We start from the raw sequence: 16,850 nt of genomic DNA on the forward strand, positions 1-16,850 counted from the left end.
TGCAGCCTCCTTCTGCACTACAGGATTACTTTTATTTTTGATCATTTAAAATTGGGTTACTCAGGTGCTAGACTACACATGGATTTAAAAAACCTTACTTTTTGTGACACACCCATTTTCAGCTGCATCCTGATGTAAAATGGCTGCTGCTTTTCACTCCATCTCATCTCAATTGTTTCCTTCAAAAGCAAGTCAAGCATCAGATAAAACAGCAACACCTCAGAATAGTGCTTTTCTCAGTATCATTGAAGTTTGCAAAAAAAAACAAGAGTTCCAGTCCATCTTTCAAACCACAGCCATTCCAGAACCTGGAGTGACCAGATTGACCCACTACTATTGCCCTTTCCCAGGGAATTTCCTGGTTTAGGCCAAAAGTAGATAGTACTCCTTCAAAGAAATTGCTGCATACTTATAGACAGATCATGTTCTAATAGGAAGTATATGCCACACAAATCTGTCATCACAAGAGAAAAAGGAAATTTAAGCTCCATTTTCCACGAACAGCAAGGTATATACAAGGTTACCTCAGATGACTCACACAAGTAGAGATAAGTGAGTGGTTTTACATGCCACTTTTACCAGTTCCATCCTTAAATTGAAGCAAACTTAAAATTAACATTTCAAGGTTTAGATGCTGGAATACACTGACATTTTGATTTCTCCAACATTAAGCCACATTCTTTTATGCCATACTCCATAACAAGAGCATTAACACAAATAGAGATCATAAACTGCCATCAACTCTCTAACAGAAAAACAATGCTTGCGATAAATTCTCATTTTAAATTGAAAATAATTCTGTTGCAATACTATTTTTATATTTATTTTTGGATTATGCTGTAAAAAAAATCACTTGTAGTTACAAACACTATGCTGTTCAATTTCTTTTAAGAGCACAATAAAATTTGAAAAAATAAATCATACTTGTAGGATAATCTGATTTTCAGCCTAGAAAGGCAGGTAACTCCCAAGACTTTGGTCAAAGTGCCTCTTCAACCACTGGGAGACAAACAGGGTTACCACCTTCAGATCAACAGAATTACTATCGAGTAAGGCCAGTCAACTCATCTCAAATCCAGAAAGATCTTCGATTTCCTCCATTTCAGCATCTGATCTAGTTGCTCCCTTCCCTCTGAAGGATTGCTTGATAATTATTTTCCCTCTATACAAGACACATCACAGGAACTCATTGTGGGGTAAATTGCAGAGCAAACTTAGTACACAGGGCAGTTCCAATATTTTTTTTACCAGGATCTGCACTTAACAGCTAACAGGAAATTAATATCTAATGCCCCATCACTTATGCATGGAGATAAATCCAGTTGGGGCATTTCTTCGGAAACAAAATCAAGCTTCAAAATGAAAATAGAATGTTCAACTCTGGTGAATGATAACAAAATAGAACTGAAGTTATGTAGCACAAGGATGTTCAAAATATTAAACAGTGCAGAAAAGTTTAAAATAGTATCAAAAAGAACTTCTTTGATCAGAGTGGGAAAGATTGGGAGTAATTTGGTGGGAGACAAAAGCTTTGAGGACAGTCAGGATACCACGATACTATAATGGAAAGAATGAGGGTAGCAAAAGGGTGGATTTCAATGGGACTGGAGGGATGGGCTTTGATACGCTGAATTCAACATTATTAAAATGCACAACAGAAATCAAATTGCCCATTATTGAAAATTGCAAAAGCTCCTGTGACCTGTCCCATTTTATTAACGAATTCAACTATTCAGTACATGGAGAAGAATGATGTGGAAATGTTCCTTCAAGTAAACTCATCACATTTAAGACAAATCATGCCATATAAACACACAAACAAATTGTGTCAGCAATTAAAACATGCCTGAAATTCATTACAACAAAGTTGGAACTTAATAAACAGCAAGTTTAAAACAAAGGATCCAATACCATACCAGATGTCATTATCTTAAAATTCATGTAAAAAATTGGAGAAATATAACTGGCTACTTTTAATGTAACCGAAGTATCTACTGGGGTGGGGCAACACAAACACACTCATTTGAAGTGGATGAGGAGTCAAACTTGCACCCAAGCAATACAAGCACCATAATTACTTAGGCTGACTGTGCTCCCTCTTCATTTTCACAAGGTGATTGTGGGTGAAGAAACCTGTCTCATCATTTTCTTCCCACTCTGTATACATTTCATTGTTTTAAATTAAATGTTTAAAGCAAAAAACAATGTCAGAGCAGGTTGTCTAAAAAGGGGTTTGACCCCGTGTTCAAAATCATTTCAAAACTGCAACCTCATTGTGATTAATCCTCCTCCTCTTCCTCATCATCGTTGATTACTCGCCGTCGCTTTTTAATCAGTCTGTGGGTGACCTCGGAGTCAGACTCCTCAGAGTCAGGATCTTCCATCGCCTTCACTTCAACTGTTTCCTTAGCTGCAAATCCACATTCAAGACCATTACAAGCATGGAATCAACATATTCCTGTCTATATGCAAAAAAACATGCCCCTGCTGCTACCGATATTCTGCAGACCCTCCAACACTGGGCCCTTCTAGGGAGGCAACCTTCTTACTTCTTATACCTTCTTATTAACAATTCATGTCCTCCCATTGGTGGTGCAAAACCATGCAGCCACAATGCTGTCCTCTACCAGAGGATCAACAAATAGAAGGCTCCAATTTTAGGCTTTGAATAATATTGGCATTGTGGGGGAGGTGGTGGAAAGAAGGATAGCATTTGCAGAGTTAAAAACATGCACTAATTCTTCAACAATGCTGATAATTGTCAACAGATCTTTATGTACAAGATAAAATGTGTCTTGGAGAGAAAAGAAAAATACTGCATCTTAAAAAGCTTTGGAAGAAGAATCTTACCCCCATCATCTGCTTCATCATCACTATCGAGCAGGCGACTGCGCTTTAACAGATGTTTGGGTTTGCTCTTCTCACCGTAACTGTAACAGTAAATATAACCTAGGTTTAATCTGCACAGGACTGGCATAGCTCAAATTCACCGGAACATCCCTTTCACAAACACTAAATATTTTAGGGCACTCGCTGTCTTCTGCTCAGATCTGATGTCAATGTGCAGACTTCTGAACATCTACGGCCTGTTCGAACTGACCTCGGAAGACAATGTAAACTGGGGCAAGAGTGAGGCCATGTTCTTCAGGAACCGAGCTGACAATCCTTTGTCTACTTCACCATTAGGGCAATTACCTGAAGGTGCTGGGGAAATGGTCTGGAGAGATGCCAAAAACTGGGACGAGCGCATTGCCAAGATAAAGCCGAAATTGGTCACGTGGGAGTAACATTCCTTCTCCATCATCAGAAAAAACCTGGTCACCAGGTAGGAGGTACTCAGGGTTGGTATACATCGCACGGGTCTGACCCATACACCCAACCTGCACCACAGCAGTCAGCCGAGCCATCCTCAAATTCATCTGGAGATCCACCTGGATCATGTCCTGAGGGAAACCATGCCTAAAACTCTGGATAAGGGAGGGAAAGACATTCCCAATGCTGCCCTCATCCTGATGGCCACCTTTGTGTGCCGCTGCATCAAGCTGTGTGTAGACCCTCGGTACACTAACAGCAAGTGTCACCATGTACTGAGACTCTACCTGTCCCTGGTGTTGTGAAGGATAGAACTGGCCTTGTTGCCACGGAACACTCCAAGCAGTTGGACCGTGCGGTATATCTGTCCCTTGTGGAAATGTTTGTTGAGAGAAACACCTTTGACCACAAGGCAATCAAGCAGTGGGCTATATGTAACATCCTTGAGACCCTTTGGGAAAAGGAGGTGGTGGATCCTGGCGGATGGTTCCCTGAACAGATTTGGCAGAATGCCTCATCACCAGAACTTTCAAACAAGCACCAAGACCTAGCTTAGCTGCTGGTGAGAAGGGCACTCCCCATCAGATCGATCACCAGATGCTCGAAGTCTCTGCGCCACCAGTTTGCTCTCGAAGTGACTGCGGAGGGGGAAGAGATGGTCACACACCTCCTTGTAGAATGTGCCTTTGTAAAGATGGTGTGGAGAGAGATGAGGTGCTATTTGTCAAGGTTCACCCCGAGCTGTTACGCGGGACTCTGCGCTCTACGGGCCATTCCCAGGGACGGGGACTCTGCGCTCTAAGGGCCATTCCCAGGGACGGGGACTCTGCGCTCTAAGGGCCATTCCCAGGGACGGGGACTCTGCGCTCTAAGGGCCGTTCCCAGGGACGGGGACTCTGCGCTCTATGGGCTGTTCCCAGGGACGGGGACTCTGCGCTCCACGGGCCGTTCCCAGGGACGGGGACTCTGCGCTCTACAGATCATCAACTCAGTGAAGGATGCTCTTTGGTCTGCTTGAAACTTATTGATCTTCGAGAGCGAAGTGTTGTCCTTGACCGAGTGTTGCAGACTGGCACATTGCAAGGTCCAGGACTATGTGCTGAGGGACACACTCAAGCTTGGGGCAGCCATTGCCAAGGTGCAACGGGGAAAGGCCACTGTGGAAGGCTTTTCAGCCAATGTACACCAAGGGGCTAGTAATCAGATAAAACCCCTCGGATTGTGTGCTTAATCCTAACCATATGTAACTGTACTGAAGCACCTCAGAGTTCAACCTGACTGACAGAATTGTGCTCCCTGTAATGAAAATATTGAAATGTTCTCATTACTGAACAGAAGCTCCTCAGAAGGCATCTTGATCTCTGGAGAAATGTGAATATCATTTCACTTTCCTGTTATAACAATTTGAAATATTTCTTTCAAATAATTTAGGAATAAAGTGTTTCTTTCAAAACAATTAAGTTTAGGGCACTTGAGCAGCATGGTACATGTTCGGAGAGCAGTGTCACATGGCACTAGGACATGTATTCAGACTGCAACACATACAGTTTAGGATCTTAATAATACCACCACTGAGGGGAAGAAAAATTGCATTTATATAGCAACTTCCATGGTTTTAGAATGTCCCAACACAAATTATAGTCAATAAAGTATTTCTGAAATCTAGTCACTGTTGCATTGTAGGGAGAGGAAGGCAACATTCCAGTGGAGGTGATGTGAATGCATGCCTACATCTAACACCAAGTATAATTACACTGACGCAATCTCAACCTTCCAAGGGGCAGAGACTGTGTATCAGTCTGCTCCATGAAACAGGGCCGGAGAAGCAGTGACCATTCATTCCATTATTGGTCTACAGTGAGATACCAAAATATTCCTCGACCTTTTTATAAAAAGCTTTAACTTACATTGGTGTCTCTTCCTCAGCCACTCCACCTCATATCACTAATTGAGGTAGTTTTTTTTTGCTCTAATAGATGTCAGTAGTGGTGAATATAACCATTTTCCCACTCTTTGAGTCACAGAATTCCTACAGTGCAGAAGAGACCATTCGACCCATCGAGTCTGCACCAATTCTGATGGAGCATTTTATCCAGGCCCTCTTTCTTGCAACTCCACACACATACTCCACTAATCCCCCTAACCTACACATCTTTAGACAGTAAGGGGCAATTTAGCATGGCCAATCCACCTAACCTAGGTATCTTTGGACTCAGCATTCAATGTCAGTAGTAAGCACTTGTTGTGTTAGGTACAGGTACAGCATGAAGCAGGTACAAGTTAAAAAATTGTCCTTTACCATGCCCAAAAATGTGCTTTAACCTCCAATCCCTGAAGAACGCCCTTTTCTCTGTCAGTGTGACAACTTCCACACCAAACATGTTTTGTGGTCTCGGTGAGATTGCCAATTAGTTTTATGCTTATAGATTGAAACCAACCAGCAACTGTTAAAGACATGCTGGTTAGGTGCATTGACCCGAACAGTCACCAGACTGTGGTGACTAGGGGAATTTCACAGTAACTTCATTGCAGTGTTAATGTAAGCCTTACTTGTGACACTAATAAATAAACTTCAAAAAACCTTCACAAATACAGTTCACTTGGAATTCATCAAACCAGCCAACAGTATAGTTTCCCATTGGACAGAGATGAAAGAAGCCCAGTACACCATCCATTCTCCTGAGCAGCTAGTGTTCTGCTTTGTAATCAATCTAAGCAAAAAGTAAAGCTTATTTATTAGTCACAAGAAGGCTTATGTTAACACCGCAATGAAGTTACTGTGAAAATCCTCTAGTCACCACACTCCTTTGGGAGAATTTAGCATGGTCAATGCACCTAACCAGTGCGTCTTTTGGACTGTGGGAGGAAACTGGAGAACTTGGAGGGTGACACGGGGAGAACGTGCAGACTCCACACAGACAGTGACCCAAAGCCAGGAATCGAACCCAGATCCCTCTCATTTTCTTCTCAGTAGCCTTGCTGCTCCACATTGCACCTTCAGGTTCAGTGTACTGGAGCTTACAAACCAAAAGATTATTGTTCATCACTTGCCTTTTGGTGTCACTGTCTGAGCCGGAGGTGGACTCATGAGCTCGTTTGGTTCTCTCTTCAGATTCATCATCACCTGTAAGATATTAAAAAGCTGCAAATGTCAGCAAGTGCACAGGCCCGAGCAAGGGAAATCCATTCAAAAACAATTCTCTCCCTGCTAACTTGGATTGCTTTTAACTCACGGAGCCCTCATTTCAAAAGTACAACTCAATGATCTTACAATCGCCTATCAGGGGAAGGATGAGGGAAGCATCTTATTCAAGTAGCTCCCCAGGACAGTGGATTAGACTGTGGGCATGATCTACTATTAAACACACAGGAGCTTGTTGCATCTTTGTTACCAACTTTCAAAAGGATAAATAAAGCTGCAACAAGCCAAGAACTAACACTAGAAGATTTTGTTGCAAACCAATTACCTTTAGTAGGGGTAGCATTCCTCTCCCTGGCCATCACCACAGCTCGCAAGACCTCAGACCTCTGCTCTGCACGGACAAATTCATCTTGTTCCACTGCCTCTCCACCATCCTGTAAGGCAATAACTGAAGCAATCTTGCGCAACTGCTGAACTCTCAGGTCAGCGGAAATACGCCAGAAAGATTCCTGAAATAAATACAGAAGGACAACACAGATAAAAGAAATGGTAGGGGTTTCAGTAATGTCGGTTATGGGCTAAATATTGGCCTGTGTCACTGGGATAGAATACCCCTGCTCTTCTATAAATTACTGGCTGAGAGATTTCAAAACTAAAAGCTTCCAATTGTGAAGTGCATAATAATTATCAAAGTACATTTCTGAAAATATCACATCAGCAGCAATATAACAGCTTCAATCGATGAACTAGGGCAATAGGAAGAAATTAGATTTTAGAATAACTAAAAGCTTGCATTCTACACAGATACATGGCCTTTGATGCTTAAAGCTGGAGCATGTACCTGGTGGTGGCCACCAGAATCTGATGGACATCAGCCCCTGACAAGTACAAGTGCTGATTGCAAATCCTGTTAATGTTTGAATCGCCGTGCTAGCAATTTGAGCAATGTCTATTAAAATACTGCATTGCTGCAGCAATAAAAGGAAGAATACTCTTTTCAAGCAGACCTTTTTAGTCTAATTTTGATCAGGGCTAGTATTTAGTTAGCATCACACGCCCTTGCACATCACCTGTTCATCAGCAGGAGGTCGAATTCCAATTTTCTTCAGAAGTTTCTGGAACACCTCATGCCCCATAGCATCTTCATTTTCTTCAGACAAGGGGACGAGCGGCACTGCAATCGAGATCCCTGCATAGAAATCAGATTTACAGAATACTGAAACATGGGAGAGTCTACAGGCAACAGATCACACATTACTGAAAAACAAAGTCAGTGCTTTTAGTCAGATGTGTGCAAGCTCAAATAAAGCATTTTGGGATGCCTGAAGGGTGCCATTCAATGCTATTCTGAAACTTGCTACCAATAGTGAATAAAGACAATGGCAATTCTACTGCAGATTTTCCTAACTAGCAGGAAGTAGCACAGTTGTTGGCACTGCCACTTCACAGTGCCAGGGACCTGGGTTCAATTCCAGCCTTGGGTCACTGTCTGTGTGGAGTCTGCACATTCTCCCCGTGTCTGCGTGGGTTTCCTCCAGTTTCCTCCCACACTCCAAAAGATGTGGGGGTTAGGTTGATTGGCTGTGCTAAACTTGCCTGAGTGTCAGGGGGATTAGCAGGGTAAATACATGAGGAATAAATATTATGGGGGATAGGGCCTAGGTGGGATTGTGGTCATGCAGGCTTGAAGGGCCAAATGGCCTTCTTCTGTACTATAGGAATTCTATGATTCTATGAAGCATTCACTCCAAAACTCAGTTGGGTTACTATGCACGCGTGGCAAATGTATCACAAATGTTCTTAAGATGATGCTTTAATTTGACTGACGTTCCAGCACAGGATATCAGCAATATGTTGTGCATGAATAAAAGTACTCTGTCCTTCAATCAGAAATGATGTAATAAAGTACTGACCATCATCTTCTCGCTTGTCTGCTGCTCTGTTGAGGCAGTTCTGCAGCCACTGAAGTGGGCCTGACAGACCTGCAATCAAAGTGAAACAAATCTTTTTAATCCATTGCAAGTCAGCTGGACATTTATTCCAGATTAAAACCCAAGTTTTAGAAAAAGGTTTTCACAATCCTTTCAATGGGTAAGGAAAGAGAAGAGAAGCAACAAGATTGAGGAAGCCAGTGAGGTAAGAAACATCAGAAATAAATATTGGAATCAAAATAACTTACTCCTATTTAATTTCTCCTTCAGGTCCATAGGTAAATGTCCAAACTTAGCAACAGTAATGACAGGGCTCCCGATGTTACAACACTGGCATCTACCTGGCAATGGCCACAAACAGCAGGGAAACTCCAACCTGGCCAATTACCGCCCTATCCGGAGTTGAGGGGGTTGAGCTATGAGGAGAGGCTGAATAAACTAGGCTTGTACTCGTTAGAGTTTAGAAGAATGAGGGGAGATCTCATTGAGACGTATAAGATGATGAATGGGACGGATAGGGTAGAGGTAGAGAGACTCTTCCCGCTCAGAAAGGACAGCAGGACTAGGGGGCACAGCCTCAAGATAAAGGGGAGGCGGTTTAGAACGGAGTTGAGGAGGAACTTCTTCACTCAAAGGGTGGTGAATCTCTGGAATTCTCTGCCCGTTGAAGTGGTGGAGGCTGCCTCGCTGAATATTTTTAAGACGCGGGTTGATGGGTTTTTGATAAGAGAGGGGATTAAGGGTTATGGGGAGAGGGCAGGAATGTGGAACTGAGACACAACAGATCAGCCATGATCTTATTGAATGGCGGGGCAGGCTCGAAGGGCCAGATGGCCTACTCCTGCTCCTATTTCTTATGTTCTTATGTTCTATCGGTTTACTATGCTCATCAGCAAAGTGATGGAAGGCATCATCAACAATGCTCTCAAAGGGCACTTGCTCACAATAAATCGGCTGACCGACGCTCAGTTTGGGCTCCGCCAGGGTCACTCAGCTCCTGATCTCAATACAGCCTTGATTCAAACATACTCCAGAGGAGAGTGACTGCCCTTGACTTCAAGGCAGAATTTGACCACGTGTGGCATCAAGGAGCCCTAGCGAAACTGTAGCCGATCAGAATTGGTGGGGAACTCTCCACTGGTTGGAGTCATTGCTGGTATAAAGGAAGATGGTTGTAGTTGCAAGAGGGCAATGACCTCAGCTCCAGGGCATCACTGGGCAAGTTTCTGGCCCCAGCCATCTTCAGCTGCTTCATCAATAGCCTTCACCCCCCGTCATCAGAACTTCATTGCAGGGTTAATGTAAGCCTATTTCTGACTAATAAGTAAACTTTTAACTGGATCATTCTTGCAGCGATCAGCTAACTCAGCAGCAAGAACTGTACCTAGGACTTCCCATGGGGAATCGTTAGGAGAGCTCCTGCAGTCAGTTATTTCAGCACACAATCCTTTTGTAAAGATTGCACCTCAAGGAGGAAATGATCCAAGTTCTGAATAATAAACTAATCTCCTACAATCCAACATTACACAGGTATACAATTAAGCACTGGAAAAATCCTCATTCCAGCATTCAGTTGCACCAATTATTTTTCTTCCCCCAAACCCAAGATTTATTTATCAGATCAAATGAAGCAATAAAGTTACATTACCACAATCGGCCCATCCAACACAAAGACATGAAATAGGTTTCTCCCCCCAAACCCTTTGCAATAAACCAACTGAAAGGCTTGGGGTGAATTCTCCAGCCCTGCTGCTGCTGCCGCCAGTGAAAGTGGAGAACTTGGCTCTCAGAAATTTGAGAATTCCAGCTGCGGGCAAGGTCAGAGAATCCAGCCCTTAGTCTGAATTTTAAAAATCACCTTGTTGCTGAAGTTTGCAGCACAGCCGGGGGATTGCTGGGTCAGGCTCACTCCCGCCCATCTTTTGCCCATCTCTTTCTGCAGCACATCTTGATCTTGATTTAATCATCACCTCTCCCCTCTCATCCTCACTGCTGTCACCTTCATCCAGTTCATCCTCCGACTCAGACGATCCGTGAACAGCATCATAACCCAGATCATTTAGGAAGTCCTCCTCCTGAAATAACAATTCAGGATTAGTGCCTCATACGCCTTCGCTGCTTTTCAGAAAATGAGCAAAATTTCTCTTTAGCCAGACAGATCAGTGTGCTCATTGTCAACCTTAACTGAACTTAGTCATACCTCTTAGTAGCTTGTTATCTACTGGCCTGTTGAGGAATTGGGGGATACAGACATTCACACACCACACACTGCCATTATTAAGGGTCACTTTCAGGTGACACGGAATCAGATCACATTTCATTTCACTATATTTTATATGTAAATAGCATGTCCAATTCCCACTATAATACAACCACAAAAACTTCAGAAACTTTGGGAAACACAAGAATACCTGATTTGTTGCTTTTGTTAGTTTCCTTCGCTTCTTGTAGAGTTCCTTTCTATCAGAAACAAGGCCCATACTTATCAGCTTCTCAATAATCCTGGCTCTGGATCGCTTGACGGTTATGTGTTTCATGATATTACCAAGGATGTCTGCAGATACACAGATACATTTCATTTTGCCCTTTCTCGCCCAGATTACAATGCTCTAGAGTTTACGGACAATTCATTGAGTTTTCATTCAAAATCCAGATACTGAAGTAGTCGTTTTAAAGAGCTTTGACTGGTCAAGACAGTAACTAAGTCATGAAGGTTTGACCTGTTTTACATGGAGTTTGTAAGTTTCAGCTTGTGCTGGAAAAGCCTGAACAATTGGTTCTGTGCCAGGGAAAGCATGAGACCATTTTGTGGTCTCAGAGCTTTTTCAAAAATAACAGAAGCAAATTAATTCCAACTTACCATCTGACCCTCTGAACTTCATAAACAATGTCTCAAGCTCCACCTCCTGCTCCTCTCTCCAAAGCACAATCTTAATTCCCTTCCTTAAAACAGCAAAAACAAGATGTTACAAAGTGAATTTCAAAGTGAATTACAAGGTGGCCAAAAATCTCCAACATCTCAGTTCTGAAGGCTTTACCCATGATAAAACCCTGGAGGGATAGTGTAAGAAACTGATTAAGAAAGAAGGGGAAAGGAATACATTCTTTATCTCCTCCTCAACTTCTTTAAGATCTACACCACCTTTGCCCTCAAACCACATGCTCCCTTTCTTCCACCAATTCTACTTCAAAATTAGCTGTTATTCTGCAATCAAGAATAGCTTGGAAGAACCTATCCCCAAATGTTTCTTCTATTTGCCCATCTACATCTCAAGTTTGACAATGAACCCTGTATGTGAATAACTACGGCTCCAACTCACATTGCTGCTTCACCGTGGTGGTTCCAATGAACTGTATACCATCGTCGACTGAACAATTAAGCTTCATACTGAAAGGAATAAGAAGCAAGTCCAGAGAAATGACTGTTCTCTTGAACTAACCAGTTTCTCAACTGTGGTCCTTGGTGTCACATTTAAGTCTTGACTATCTAGATTTCACTGTCTATCCCTTAGTAGCCAAGCAAGAGCACAAACACTTACTTGACACGTTTCAACTCTCTTACACTGTCCACCAGATTCATCTGAACAAGTTTGGCAGCAATCTGCTTCCTGGTCCTCAAGTCATTTTTAATGTGTTCCATGATATGGTCAATGACATCTTTATCTGTAAAATGAAAGATCACAATGCCACATATTTTACTTTCCAAATGTGTAATCATCAGGATATAAAATTCCCTGTGAAGCAATTCAACGTGTGTGTACATGAGAAGTCTGGATTATAAAATTCACTTTGAATTATGTAATGATTACAGCACAGAAATTGCTGCTCCTCTGAAGATGTCTTTCCCCGCAGCCCTGAAAATTTGACCATCTCCTTCTGAAAGCTTCGATTGCCCCTGCTTCCATCACACTCTTGGGCAGTACATTCCAGATCCTAACCACTAACTGCGTGCAAAGAATTTTCCTTGCATCTCCATTGCTTACTTTACCAGTTATCTTAAATCTGTGTCCCTCAGACTCTTGATCCAATGGGAACATTAACTGACTGGTGGGGAAAAAACTGTAAGATGACGGGGAAAGAGCAAAGAAATGTGACTAATTGGATACTCTTTCAAAGAGCTGGTACAGGTATAATGGGCCAAATGGCCTCTCCCTAAGCTGCAAAGATCTATGAAATGGAATTGAAGTGAAACTGTTGGGGAGAAAAGTTGGATGCAGACTCGATATAGGATATATTCAGAAATAAACCAAATAGAACACACACCTCCTTGTTCCTCTTTGAATCTTAGATACAGCATTTCAAGTTCCTCCTCTTCCTCCGATGTCCAGGTTGGAGCCTTCTTGCTTTCTCCACTGCAAAAAGTCAAAACCATTCATTATCACAAGTGCAAATGAAAGTGGACTTGTGTCTGTGCCTGCTGTGAGCCGTTCCATAGTCCCAGCTTCTTCCACTCCTAACAGAAAGAATGCACTATTCATGTGGTCAGCACAAAACCCCAGTGGCTAAATCCACTTTGGCGATCAAATAATCGAGTAACAATCGATCGTTTCAACTCCACACAGGCCACAATACAGATGAGACAGTCCATCTAAACATAAAGACTGCCAGTTATTGCCAGTATTTCAGTAACACTAATCTTTACATCTTGACCATCTGATGAAGGGATTGTTTTAACTCGCGCGGTGGGGAGGAGGAGTAGTAGTATGCAGCACCAGCACAGCAGACCAACATCTCCTAAGCTCTCATACTCAATACACTTGCCTTTGATCATCCCTTCTGTAACCCTCAGTCATTTCTCGAATGGTTGCAATATTCTTCCAGAACAGTAGTTCCACATAAGCCTTGCTGTTCTCAGCAGCTAAAGTAAAGAATCTGCTCAGGACATATCTACAGAACTTCACCAGCTCCTGTTGGGAAAAGAAACAGAATAGAAATGACCTGCTGAAAGCAGATTTTCTTGCTGTGATTGACAAGAGTCAGGTAGCTTCCAGACCAAACCTCTGGACTTAGCCTGGAAAGTAACTAGTGGGGGACCTTCTTCATCCAGAGGGAGGATGTTGACCCCAAGCACTTTCAAGTTACTGAGGGATGTAGCATACTGGTAATGTTACTCGACAATAATCCAGAACCTGGCCTACTGCTCTGGGGACAGGTTTCAAATCCCACCACAGCCTTAAATTCAGTCAATGAATAAATCAAAAGTTAGCCTCAGTAATGGTGACCATGAAACTACTGGATTGTAAGGTCCTTCAGAGGAAGAAATTTGACATCTCTATTCAGTCTGGCCTCTATGTGACTCCAGATCCACAGCAATGTGGTTGGCATTTAACTTCCCTCTGAAATAACCCTGCAAACCACAGCAGCAAGCACTGTAGGTCTACTGTAGACTGTACCTCCTTGTTCATGAAGGCAGCTCACCATCACCTTCTCAAGGGCAATTGAGGATGGACAACCAATTTAGCCTAGTCAGCAAGGCTCACATCAAATGAGATGAATGAGAATGAATTTTAAACTCGGAAATTCTTGATTTGTGAATGTCAGACCAGGAGGAGGATCAGGCTTTGATGGAACATCCCCCTGAAACACTCACTGACGAGGCTCACAAACCCAAGAGAGCGTGGAGAATTTTAATGGAACTTTTGGCAACCAAATGTCTTGGGATATTAGTATGTAAAATCAGTTAAAAAGGCAACATATAGTGAAATTAACTTAGGACTATTTATCCTAAGAACATCTAAATTCAAGGCAAATTGTCCCATTTTAATAGATAATCTATTACAGACAGCACTCAGAACTAAAAGTGAAATACTCTGAATAGTGTTAGGAAAGCTTGATCAGTTAGCAGCTTAATACATTGTGTATCATTCAGTAACATTTTTCCTTGAAGCTCAAATTTCAAACCAACCTCTCAGTTGTAGGTCAGAGCACAGGTGATGACGAGTGAACAGACAGTGGTCCTAAAGGCTACAACACCATGACACATAACAGTAAGACTTCCGGCAAAGCACCAACCAGCATGTAACATATTATTATGAGAACTCAACCTACTTGGTAGGAGCTGGCTGCTGGATCCTCCAGAATGTGATTGAATAAGTGGAATACTGACATCTGATAAAGGAGAGCATCCATTTTCAAATTATATGCTATTCGATGCAGCATCTTTACAATACAGTGGTTGGTATGAACACTGTTCTGTCGGTAGTCCTTCAGCAGGAGAATATATGGTTTCACAACACCAGCATTAGCAAACCTAAAGATAGAGAGAGGGAGAGAGACAGTATTGCATACAGGGTTTACTGCCCAACTGGGATGGTCAATTTAAAGGCAGTCTATAGGTTTAGTACCACAAATTCCTGCTCTTCAGGACTTGCCACGAGACTGTCAAAGTTTTATTTCAGTTGGAACTGCTACAGCTAGCAGGCAGAGTGTAGCCTGGGTTCAAACCTTTGCTTCAGAAGTGAAATGAGAGTTTATGCTAATTCAATGCACCATCCCCAAGTTTTTTAAAAATTCTACTGAAGAGTTTAAAGCCCCATTGCAGAGGTTTTAAAGGATTGCACAAACGCAGATTTAACCACAACAGGACAAAGAATAAACCTACTGTTAAAAAACACAAGTATTTTTGAAATGTTTTACCTCTTGAGATAATCCAGGAAGTTAAATTCACTTTCTCGAACTCTCACTGATTCAGCTTCCTCCTCTTCTATCTCTTCATCGCGGAATTCATCCATTTCTTCGCCGTCTACAGCAGGCTGCCCTGGGGGATGCAGAGAGCACATTTTGAGGGGGCTTCCAAACAATTTCCAAAACTGTAAACACCACAATAACAGCTACTAAAATACTTACTCAGTAACTTTGCAAACAGCACTTGTCTCAGCAACTGGGACTCATCCTCAAGCCGCAAGTCAGAAGAACCAAAAACATCACCTTCAGGCCACACTTCCCTGCGGGGGAAGGCATACATTAGATGGACAACACTCATTTTATTTCATCCAGATTTCCATAGTGAGGAATTTGGGCAATTTTGAACTGGATTCAGGCTGCTCCAACTCATTTTACACATGTCACTAACAGTCAACCAACTGGATTCAAAGCCAGACCTGTAAGGGAAAGGACAGCTAATCCATTGCATTTCCCTCTTCTTCTCTCAAATCAACATTTTAAATCCAATTTACACAAACTCAGGAGTGACAGAATAGATCATGACCTGTAGTCAGTGCCAGAATGAAATACTGATCTTATTACAAGCCTTTTCAATGTACACTTCATTAATTTATAGCACTATTTAACCAATGGGAATGAGAGAAGCTGGACATTGATAACACATTTAAATTGTGTGTTTACATACATCTCTCAAATTGGTTCCAGTGAACAAAACAACAGGAAAATTCCCCATGACAGTCAAACCTCAACTGACAGTCTGATGGATTTCCCGGAAACAACGTTATCAGATAGGCTATAAAAGCTATGTTACAATTTTATGGTTAGTTCAGAAAGCACAAATTATATTGCAATACAAGCCACTCCTGCTCATTTAGATGATAGGAGTCAAGAGACAAGGTCAAACCCAGGTTAGAGTGCAGCTCTGATTAGTTACTGACTGAACAAAAGGCTGCAGTAGCTCACAGCAACTCTCAGGAAGTGGCACGAGGTGAGAGAGAGGAAAAAGAGAGGACAGTCACAGAGGACAGACATGTCCTTCTGAGTCACTCCTGTGCTCACTGACCTACATTGGTTCTTGGACCACCAATGATTCATTAAAATTCTCAATTCTTGTTTTCAAATCGTCCCCCCTCTCTTTCTCCAATCTCCTCCAGTCCTACAACCCTCCCCTAAAGATGTTTGCATTCTCTGTCCACACGCAAACCCCACCTCTGACACTCCACTATCGGCGGCCATATCTTCAACTGCCTAAGCCCCCGAGTTCTGGAACATCCTCCCCAAATCCTCCCTCTCCTCCTTTATGATCCTCCACAACATTTCTTGGCCAAGCTTTTGTCACCAGATGGAATATCATTCTGGTTTGGTGTCACGTTTTGTCTGATTTATGCTCCTGTTAAGCATCTTGGGATGTTTCATAAGAACATAAGAAATAGGAGCAGGAGTAGGCCAACTAGCCCTTCGAGCCTGCCCCGCCATTCAATAAGATCATGGCTGATCTGTCGTGGCTCAGTTCCACATTCTCGCCCTCTCCCCATAACCCTTAATCCCCTCTCTCATCAAAAACCCATCAACCCGCGTCTTAAAAATATTTAGCGAGGCAGCCTCCACCACTTCAACGGGCAGAGAATTCCAGAGATTCACCACCCTTTGAGTGAAGAAGTTCCTCCTCAACTCTGTTCTAAACCGCCCCCCCTTTATCTTGAGGCTGTGCCCCCTAGTCCTACTATCCTTTCTGAGCGGGAAGAGTCTCTCCACCTCTATCCTATCCATCCCATTCATCATCTTATACGTCTCAATGAGAT

General features: G+C 42.5%; 1 protein-coding gene across 3 annotated transcripts in view; it reads right to left on the minus strand.

Moving 5' to 3' along the window:
* Positions 1–1,693: 1,693 nt before the first annotated feature.
* Positions 1,694–16,850, minus strand: part of LOC145361838 (E3 ubiquitin-protein ligase NRDP1) — a 97,073-nt gene continuing 81,916 nt past the window's right edge. For all 3 annotated transcript variants that reach the window (XM_080217788.1, XM_080217790.1, XM_080217789.1), the window contains exons 16-30: positions 15,232–15,329; positions 15,022–15,142; positions 14,434–14,635; positions 13,147–13,292; positions 12,649–12,737; positions 11,925–12,048; positions 11,246–11,328; positions 10,797–10,939; positions 10,244–10,460; positions 8,368–8,436; positions 7,525–7,643; positions 6,780–6,963; positions 6,364–6,436; positions 2,851–2,930; positions 1,694–2,410 (exon numbers count right to left, since the gene is read on the minus strand). In XM_080217788.1, the coding sequence (XP_080073914.1) occupies positions 2,280–2,410; positions 2,851–2,930; positions 6,364–6,436; positions 6,780–6,963; positions 7,525–7,643; positions 8,368–8,436; positions 10,244–10,460; positions 10,797–10,939; positions 11,246–11,328; positions 11,925–12,048; positions 12,649–12,737; positions 13,147–13,292; positions 14,434–14,635; positions 15,022–15,142; positions 15,232–15,329 (1,879 nt within the window). In that variant the 3' untranslated portion in view covers positions 1,694–2,279. The remainder of the gene's footprint in view (positions 2,411–2,850; positions 2,931–6,363; positions 6,437–6,779; positions 6,964–7,524; positions 7,644–8,367; positions 8,437–10,243; positions 10,461–10,796; positions 10,940–11,245; positions 11,329–11,924; positions 12,049–12,648; positions 12,738–13,146; positions 13,293–14,433; positions 14,636–15,021; positions 15,143–15,231; positions 15,330–16,850) is intronic.

Source organism: Carcharhinus amblyrhynchos, chromosome X (genome assembly GCF_965287045.1).
Source record: "Carcharhinus amblyrhynchos chromosome X, sCarAmb.v2.hapA, whole genome shotgun sequence".
Taxonomy (NCBI): Eukaryota; Metazoa; Chordata; class Chondrichthyes; order Carcharhiniformes; family Carcharhinidae; genus Carcharhinus; species Carcharhinus amblyrhynchos.